Raw genomic sequence first — 10,722 nt, 5'->3', positions numbered from 1 at the left:
TTTGAGCAAAACCGATTTCATATGAAATCAGTTACCCATTCAATTGAGTTTTGAAAAATTCTCAACAACCACACAGCGTACAGACCCTAAGACGATCCTGACAAGATCGTCTTGGTCTTGGTCTCAGGGGTTTTACAAGAAAAACAAGTATGTGGAACTAAGACGGTCTTGACAAGATCGTCTCATTTCCAAGTCGTTTTGGAACCAAGACGATCTTGGTCAAGATCGTCTCAGAACCAATCCAAACAAGAAAATGCGATGACTTTGCCTAGATCGTTTTAATTCCAAGCAGTTAATATACACCACAAACATTATTAAACTGATCATCTAAGCACAATACAAACTCTAATTGAAGAAATGTAAGAAGGATCTAACAATTCAAATCACAAAAATAAAAAAAAAAATGACTCAGAGACTTTTGAAAACTGTCCTAGGTCGTCTTCTTCAATAAAACAGGGGTTTGCCATTTTTGAATTTCCTAAACATGTAAAAACTATTTACACATAACCTAAACATGCTTCTAAAACATATAATCAACACATATTTGATAACAGAAGCAAGAATTTCGAAATAAATTGAAAGATGAGATCTACATACGAATTCGAAATCTTACTTGAAGATGGAAATTTCAGACGATGATGTTATGGAATGAAATGATCAGTGAGAAAAATGCAACACAACCCTTGTTTTGATTTTAGGATCAAACTGAAATGGATTTTGAATGATTAAAGAGTCACAGAGAGAGTGATCGAGTGTTTTTATGGAAAAATGGAAAATGGAGATAAAATGAAATGATCATTCCCTCCAACTTGTATTGGAAGACTCGGATCGGGTCAAGTTGACTGGGTATTGACCCGTTTTCACATGGTTTGGGCTTGAGTGGATCAGATTGGGCCTTTTGAAGAACTGGGCTTGACGTATTTAGAAAAAAATTTTGGGCTCACAGAATTTATCAAGACAAATGATAAACAACTAAACAAAAATATAGCAAAACAAATAATGAAACAACTAATAAAATTTTTTATGGATTTTTATGGATTTTTCATTTTTAATATTTTTATTTGTTTTTCTAGATATTCATGAATTATCCTTTTTCTCCCCCTCAAACATTGCATGATATTTAAGCACATTGCACATAAACATAGCATGAATGTTTGACTGATAATGAATGAAAGAAAGAGATGAAGGAATTGTACAAAACATGCATAGGCAAGTAAGTGCATTGGTAATGAGCACTTATTCGAGATTGTTTCTTTGAAAAGAAACTCATTCTAGGATCATGTGTTGAAAAACATCCAGGTATAAAATGCTAAACACAGACCTTTATTACCTGCAAAACAGAATTAAGTCTTTTTAGGTACCCACTTTTGAATGGGTCCTTTTGGGTTAGAGGAAACATTCAAGGTATACAAATGAGGTTTTCGAACAAGAGGTTTATTCTTAAAATTCATCACAATCCCCTTAAAATCAACAATCAATGGTTTAGAAATCACAGTAGAAGATTTAGAATTTATTACAGACCATGGTTTAGTTGTCCAACTTCTTCTAACTGGTGATTTAACAGACACTTATGTTTTAGCATTTTGATTGTTGGTTTTCTCGGAAGATTTGATGTTCTGTTTCTTTGGGTTTCCAACAGTGAACCAACCATACTGATCTCTATATCTGGTTTTACCATTAGATGTATCTGTGATTAGAAAATCTTTGTTAGACTTTGACATCTTAGGTAAAGAACTAGATTGTGAGTCAACTTTAGGAGCAGTGTTTCTAGATATAGATGAAGAATCAACCTTGTTCTTTGAGGTATTTGAAATAGGCTTCTTACTTTTGACAGCTGGTGCATCCTGACCTTTGGGTGAATAAAATGAAGTTGGAGCAATCTTAGACCTAGATTCCTTCTTTGTTTCAATTTTAGGCCTTTTTGGTGAAAGTTTTGCAAGTTCTTTCTCTACTTCAGGTGCAAAAACATGTTCAGTTTCCAAAAACTTATCAAGTTCTTTAACAGAAAAATCTGGAAAAGAAAATGGTGAAACTTTTTGTTGAACTTTGGGTTTGGAAACAGTTTTGTTTGTAATCTTTTCAATTAATGCTTTTGCTTTAGCCTTAAGATCTTTAGGAATCTTAATCTTGTGCTCTAAATTCACTCTATTTTGGTCAACAGGGGTGATCACAGGAGTATCAAAAGAGAGTATCCTTTTCACAGAAGAAAGATTCTTGTTTTTCAAAGCTTTAACTTTGTCTTCAATCTGGAGAAAAGATAAGAACATTGAAGTAGATATATCATAAATCTCTTGAGGAGAGATTCTTTCACCCTGCACAGCTTTGTTAGAAATCTCACACTCTGTGGACTGAGTGGGGCAATCAGGAGAATTAAAAATATGCAACATTTGAACAGGAGTGGTCTTACTTACCTTTGGAGTATGATCTTGAGTTTTCAAATGTTCAATGACCTTTTGCTGAGACTCAATTTTTGGTTTTAAACCTTCAATTTCCTTTTCCAAAATGGTAGTTGGAATATAAGTTCTTGTTGAAACTGGTTTTAAACAATCCTTTTGAGAATCATTTTCAGGAATTGAAATGTTGTCTATTTCTTCTAACTCATAGATGGTTATTTTATGAGTTTTCTTATATGTATCATTTAGAGCAACATAATCAATACCAATTTGATTTGTTTGTGGTCTTTCAACATCATCTGACTCAAAATCATTCTCAGATGGTCTAACAAAAGTTTGAATCATGCCAAGTCTCAGAAGGTTTTCATCATATAAAGGACCAAGGTCTTCTTTTTGAGCTTTTGCCAAGTGTGCTGGATTCTCATAACCCAACCCAAGAAGAAGTTCTGATCTATCTATCTTTGACTTGTTGTAAAAAGCAGTGAAATTCAGAAGAGGATTTTGTTCAATTTTATAGATTTTCTCTTGGTAAAACAAAACATTTGCTTTCAAATCCTCAATTTGCTTTTTAAGAGTTTCAATTTCAACTCCTTTGAGAAAACAAGTACTATTTAGATCAGAAATTTGTCGTTCATGTTTTTCATAGTTGGATTTAAAATCTTTCATTTTATTTGTGAGAAACTCAACATCAGCTTGTCTTGCATTTGCTCTTATCCACTCATTGGTCTTCTCAAGCTTTAGGGTCTCAATTGTTTGCTTGAGTGAGTGGATAGTCTCTTCAAGATCTTGACATTTGTTAGTTAAATGGGCATTGGGAGAAACGACTTGAGAACTGGCACTTGACAAATGCATTTCTTTCAAGGAATCATAATTCACTTTGAGAGCTTCATGAGCTATTGAGAGTTCTGAAAAATTTTCATTAATTTTATCAAACTCTTGTTTAGCCATTTTCAAATTGTTTTTCAAAGTAATGTTTTGCTTTGTCAGAGTGTCAGCAGTTGTTTCGTCAGACAAGAGATCATTTTTAGAAATGAAATCTACCACACTTGGTGTCGCTTGTGAGGTGGCTTGTGAAGAATAGGTTGTTGAAGTCATCAAGCAGTTGATATCTTCAGAATCAGCAATCTTTGTTAATGCATCCCATATCTCTTTTGCATTGTGATCATGATTGATAGCAGAGAAAATCTTGTCAGAAAGAGATTGATAGATATAGGATTTTGCTTGCTTGTTTTTTGAGCATCAGTGAGTTGGTCATTGTTAAGAAGAATTCCAAGGGAATGTTTGAACTGAACTGGACCATCAAGAATTGATTCTTTAATGGAGGCACCATTTGATTTAGTATCAAGAAAATCCATGAATTCGTTTGCCATTGGACAAAAGTATCGGGGGTCTGATGATTGACATCATTGGATCAATGTTAATTGTTGTCATTGAAATGACTGAACAATGTTTTGTAATTTGTTTTTGTTGATTTTGAATTTTAGAAGACAAAACGATCTTGATGAAGATCGTATTGAAGAAAGAAAACTAGGACGATCTTGAATAAGATCGTCTTAGAACGAATGACTGAAAAATTCTAAGTATGGAAGACAGGAAGATAAGACGGTCTTGAGGGAAGATCGTCTTAGAAGAACTTGGGTTAAATTTTCTAAGTACAGAAAATCTTGGAAATTTGGACAGAATAATGGTTATGATTTCAAGAATGTTGAGCAAAACCAATCTCAAAGAGATTAGTTATCCAGGAAGTGTCTGATTCCCAATGTTAGAAATCCAAAAGTAGTGATACATTGTAATTTAAGTTATGGACTTACTTGTTGATTAAGTTATGAGTTGATGATTTCTAAGGTTGAGGGGCTAATTGTGATTCTTAGCATTGTTAATTTGTTTAGACTATAAATAGCCCTCAATCCCTTAGAAATCAACAATAATAACACACATAACTTTTGAACAACACTCAACACCTGAATAACACACTCTTGATCCAAATTCTCTCTCAAAACAGACACAAACACCAAGAACACACACACTAACCAAACGCCATTGTTGATGTGAATTCAAATGATAAAATCGTGTTGCTACACCCAATCACAACAACTTCAAATGATCAAATCACCACACACAGTTCACACAGAACCAAGAATGTTAGGACGATCTTGGCAAGATCGTCTTAACACCAAATACCAGGAAAAACCACTAGGACGATCTTGGGAGATCGTCTTAGAACCACTTAAGTAAAACGGTCTATTTGAAGATCATTTTAAAGAACTTTCCTCAAGAACAGCAGATAAGACAAAATAGTCGTGCAGAATCACTAAATCTATATTTTCTCACTCAGTTTTAATAGTTAGAACTTGATTCAAAAGCGAAAATGTTCAGAATATGATCGCGCACAACCCTAGAAACAAAATTATAGCTCAAATCAACTCAAATTCAAACTCAAATCAACTTGATGAATATAGTGAATTGGATTCTGAAATTTAACATGATGTTTTCTGAGATGATTTAGAATGGATTTGTGAACAAAAACAGGAAAATTAAGTGAAAATTGATATAGAAATGATGAATAGCAGAGATGGTTTTGTTTGAACACGAATTTTGAACTTTTGAACAAAATCAACACAAATCTGTAAAGAATTTGTTCTGGATCTTCAACAGATTGTTGTTTTGCTCTGATACCAAATGTAAAACTGCAAATGATTCGTGTTTTGATGCGGAAGTTAGATGTTCAACAATGGTGGTTAGTGTGTGTAAGTGTGTGTTCTTGAGAGAGAAAGATATGTGTATGGAATGATCTGATTACATTCAATCTGTAAAAATGTGTGAGAAATGAGTTATCAGGTTACAAGGAAGGCAGGTTTGAGGGGTATTTATACTTTAAGGAAACTTACAAAAGCTCCCCCTCAACCTTACAATTAGTACATAAGCACACAATGTTTTTAACTACAACTAAGCACCACCATTTATATTTCTAACAATTATATTTTATTTGTGTTGTCAAGGTATCTAAGGAGTGATCTTCAATCTTAGGGTAAATTACTAATCTTTTCTCTTTTCATAATATATATATATATAAGCATATCTTTTTATTTATTAATCTTTATTTATAAGTAACCTATTTGATGAATATATATTATGGCAAATTTATAATAATGAATGAAACGGTTTTTTTAGGGTTAAATCAAAAGCTTGAAGTATAAATCCTATTAATATTAAAAGTTTACGTATTTATTGTAGCATAATAATTAATGTAATTAAAGAAATCCAATTATGAATGCATGGAAATCATAATAACAGATGTAAATAGGTGTTGGAAAGATTTGAAAGTTTATATATAAATATTAGTTTTAGTAGTCTTTAAAACAATAGGTTTAGGTTATTTCAGAATCTGGACAGATTCGGTTTGTTAATTTTGAAAGGTCGTATCTTGGTCATGGAAAATGGTTAAGTCACGTTTTTGGTGTCTAAAATTAAGTTCAAGAAGTCTACTTTCTGGTGGAAGTGTTTTCGTGTCAAAATATGAAGTTTAAGGTTATCAAACAAATTTTATAACAAAACTGCGCAAAGCTGAGTTTTCCGAACAGATTTAGGTCAAATTCAAATAGTCAAATCTTGGTCGATTCTACGAACTGGAAGATTAATTTTTTTCCAGAGATATTTCTAAGATGTTAAGAGTATACAGTAAAAATTTGGATTTTTTTGAAGCTTCGAAGACCCTTAACTTTTATAAAACTTTCTTCGCGCAAACAGTGAATTTTCTGACTAGTCTATGATTATGGAATTTTTAAAAATAGTTAACGTGCGAAATAAATTAAGTAAAAATTTATGTAGGTTTATAACACTCTAAGATAACAGTAGTTAAGATTTGAAAACTTGAATTGGTCGTTTCATCCTAATAAAAAATAGATAAAGTTACCAAAAATTTCAGTGAATATGAACTTGTAGAATTTAATCTTAAATCATTAAAACAAATATTATATATTAAGTTATGTGACTTGTAACTTAATAATATATGACAAATCAGTTGTGAATATTTTGAAAGTAGCCATATGTGTATTTCATCAAATACGGGTTACAATGAACGGTTATTGACCATGTCCATAATTGTAACTTGTTTATATATATATATGTTGTGTAGATTCTAGCGATCTTGTTGGACTTGCATAACTGCTTGCTTGTTGAGGTGAGTTTCGTGACCCCTTTTTATTTTATTTATTTGGGGGAAAATGATGCTCAAAACATTTTTCATTTCTTTACTAGTTGTGCCAAAACTTGTTTGTTTTCTTGGACAAATACGTGTTATTATGAATTGTGTATGCTATCTTGTTTGTGTTGATTCTATGATGCAATAGATGTCTGTTGATATCTATTGAAGACTATATGAAATCTATCGACCAACTATATACTCCAGCTGGTAGTTGTTGGTATTACAGTGTGTGATTGAGTTGTTGGCAGGAGTGATGGGAATTGTGTTGTTGGATAACTATGATGGCATTGATCGGTATTTGGATTGCATACAGGCTGCTACATGTTTATATTTTCGAGCACAACAAACTCATTTGTATTCCTTTAAACCTACGAACTCACCAACGTTATGTTGACATTTTCGAGCATTCATTTTCAGGTAATAACAATGCTTAAGGAGAGTGAGCTTATGGACTTTAGGAAGACCAATAAAGAGATCCTTCATGGACTCCTAGATTGCATTTGAAACATTGAACTCTATTTGCAATTTACTACTTCTTTTGATATTTGAGGCGTGTTGCCTAAACTTTCCGCTTGTGGAATTTACATTTATTTGAATTTCATTTAGTATGACTCTATTATAAAGTCCATGTGCTATTGTTATATTTTTTTGTCATATCCTACAATTCCGCCTAAGGTGGGGTGTGACATATTGGTATCAGAGCCGTGGTTATAGAGAATTAGGTGGTTTGGCCTAGACTATAACCTAAGTACCCTCATATAGTGTACATTATAGGAACTATTTATGCATCGTATATGTGTGAGTACTTTCATTAGATAGCACTAGTTATGTGAGCCTTATATATGCGTTTAATTGCTAATTATGATGAAGCTTTATGTGCTTAGAGTAGTGCAAAGTTTCGACTCCTACATTAACGTAACTAGTTTTACTTAGCCATGGCACGTACAAAGAAAACAGCCCGTAAGAGTTGCATATGGAGGGACATATACGCCCGTCGACAATGTAAAAGGGACGCCGCAGCTAACAAGGAAAACCCCGCTCAAGAACCGTCTCAGAAGCCTAGAGTTCCTTCTGAAAGTGAACCGTCAGATACACTAACTACTACCCTAAGACAGTTATAATCGTCGACTCTGAGAGTGAGCCAGAAGAAGACCCTGACTATGATTCTAAGGTAGACCCCGAAAGAGTTCATAAGGAAAAGATAACGGAGGCTGCGATAAAAGATAACAGAAGTTATAGTCCTAACAGCTCAGTAAGCTCTCAAGAGAGCCAGATCGGACCATCACGACAACAAGCTCCTTATCCTCCCACCATTTCCTACAACTCCCCTTATGACGCCACTTGCGTGTGGGAGGGTTAGCCTTTAAGGACTATCTAGGAATCCTATCAAACTTGCATTTGTTTCTTTTCTATTTTCTTAGTTTTTGGATTTTATTCCTATGTATTGGATTCCTTCATTCGAAAGCTTTGGATATTTCTTGGATTTATGAAATTTTAGGTTGATTGATTTATAGAAATGTCGTGCTTGGTTTATGGATCTATGTGTGTTGTGGCATTTATTTATGAAGGATGTGTTGAATTTATGATATGTGAATTTGGACGATAAAAACATGTGTGGTGGGATGTAGTTGTAATTACGGTGCGCAACGTAATTACAAATACATCACAACACACATGCGCTTATATGACCAAGTTTGCTGATCAAACTCAACACAATTAACAAGTTGGACAAGGTGTAAGAAATTTTGCCATGTGTAGTAGTTATTTATAGAAAGTCATCATCAAGTACTTATAAATCCTTTCTCTTTGTGTAGAAAATGAATAGAGGAGGAAGAAATGGAGGACGTGGAGGTAGAGGTGGTGGTCGTGGTGGAAATAATGGGGTTAATGATGGAGAAGGTGATGGTGGCAATCCGGATATTGCAAACATGATCGCTCAGCAAATAGCTACCGCTATTCCTGCTATTGTTACTCAAGTGACCACTGTTGTTCTTAATGTGAATAACAATAATGAGAATAACAATAACAATAACAATAATGAAAATGATAATAACAATAATGAGAACAATCAGAATAATAATAATGATGTCGGTGTTGGTAATGTGAATGGCAATAACAACAATAATATTGGAGGAGGTAATAATGGGTGCACCTATAGGGAGTTTCAATATTGTAAGCCACCAGATTTTGATGGCAATGGAGGAGCATTGGCAGCCACTAGATGGATAGAGAAAATGGAAGCTGTTATGGATATTAGCAACTGTGCAGAGAATCAAAAGGTGAAGTATGTCGCAGTTTCACTGACTAATAAAGCATTGACATGGTGGACCACTGAGATACAAGCTAGGGGTAGAGTAGCGGCTGTGGGGATGACATGGGATGAGTTTAAGGAATTACTGTTGGAAGAATTCTGTCCGAAAAATGAAATGCAGAAGTTGGAAAATGAATTTTGGAATCATTCCATGGTAGGAGCTAAACATGCCGCTTACACTGATCTGTTTCATGAGCTTGCCAAACTAGTACGTCATCTAGTTAGACCTGAATCAAAGAGGATCCAGAGGTACATCTATGGTCTTGTTCCCCAAATTCGTGGGCTTGTGTCAGCAACTGAGCCAACCACGATTCAAAGTGCAATTCAGAAGGCAGGATCATTAACGGATGAAATGGTGAGGAATGGGTCATTGTCTAAGGTTAATGAGAAAAGGAAGGATGCTACTGAGATAAGTGGGTCAAAGAATACTGATGGAAATAACAGGAAGGCTAAAGTGGCAAAGGGGTTGATGGCAACTGATACGACTAAGAATGGATATACGGGTCCTGCTCCAAAGTGTGAAAAATGTCATTTCCATCATTTCCAAAATTTACCTTGCCGTTTGTGCACAAATTGCAACCGATTTGGGCACCTTGCTAGGGATTGTCGAGCGGGAGTCAAGCAGGTGGCTCTGGTGAATGTTGTTAACCCGATAAATAACCGTGGGACGTGCTATGAGTGCGGTGGTCATAACAATTACCGCAACACATGTCCAAATTTGAACTGAGCATGGGGTCAGAGGGGTAATAATCCCAATCAAATACTAGCAATTGGTGGAACTCAGAATCAAGGAAATAATCAGGGACAGAGAGCTAGCAATCAGATTCAAGTGGTAGCTATTGGAGGGTATCGGACTCAAGGGAATAATGCCAACCAAGCCCGTGGGAGAGCATTTGTCATGGGAGCAAATGAAGCTCGTCAAGACCCAAATATTGTGACGGGTACGTTCCTCTTAAACAATCACTTTGCTACAACATTATTCGACTCTGGTGCTGAGTACAGTTTTGTTTCTACTAAGTTTATGTCACACCTAAATATAGAGGCCAATAGTTTGAATACTTATTACTTAGTTGAAGTAGCTAATGGGAAGTTTGTTAGAGTCGATAAAATCGTTAGTGATTGTGCCTTAGAAATAGAGGGTCATCTGTTCAGTATTAACCTTCTGCCTTTCTCGCTAAGAAGTTTTGACGTAGTTATTGGTATGGATTGGCTATCGAAGCATAGAGCCGAGATAGTTTGCTATGAGAAGGTGGTCCTTATACCGTTAGGGAATGGTGACATGTTGCTTATATATGGTGAGCGGGCGGAGGAAAATCAGAAGCACCTCATGGGAATTCAGGCTAACAAGAAGAAACTCGAAGATATTCCTATCGTACGGAATTTTCCACAAGTTTTTCCCGAAGATCTAACAGGATTACCACCTATAAGACAAGTCGAATTCCGCATAGATCTCATTTCCGGAGCGACCCCAGTTGCCAAAGCTCCATACCGTTTAACACGTGAAATGCAAGAGCTGTCAAATCAACTCTAAGAGCTCCAAGAAAAAGGCTTCATCAGACCTAGTCATTCGCCTTGGGGGGCACCAGTATTGTTTGTCAAGAAGAAAGATGGTTCGTTTCGAATGTGCATTGATTACCGGGAGTTGAACAAACTGACAGTTAAGAATCGTTACCCTCTTCCTAGAATCAACGACTTATTCGATCAACTTCAAGGCGCGAAGTTCTTCTCGAAAATAGACCTTCAGTCTGGATATCATCACCTCAGAGTTAATGAAGTAGACATTCCAAAAACAGCATTCAGGACTTGATATGGAC

The 10,722-nt window shown here is 35.1% G+C and overlaps 1 protein-coding gene across 1 annotated transcript; it reads left to right on the top strand.

The window, feature by feature from the left end:
* Window positions 1-8,414: 8,414 nt before the first annotated feature.
* On the top strand, window positions 8,415-10,439 carry LOC122591620. Its single transcript, XM_043763880.1, has 3 exons — window positions 8,415-8,573; window positions 8,670-9,542; window positions 9,648-10,439. Exons 1-3 carry the CDS (start codon window positions 8,415-8,417, stop codon window positions 10,437-10,439), a joined length of 1,824 nt encoding a protein of 607 aa, XP_043619815.1.
* Window positions 10,440-10,722: the final 283 nt, after the last annotated feature.

This window comes from Erigeron canadensis, chromosome 3, assembly GCF_010389155.1.
Source record: "Erigeron canadensis isolate Cc75 chromosome 3, C_canadensis_v1, whole genome shotgun sequence".
Taxonomy (NCBI): domain Eukaryota; kingdom Viridiplantae; phylum Streptophyta; class Magnoliopsida; order Asterales; family Asteraceae; genus Erigeron; species Erigeron canadensis.
Note: the sequence above shows the minus strand (reverse complement) of the source record. Positions and strands in the feature narration are given on the sequence as shown.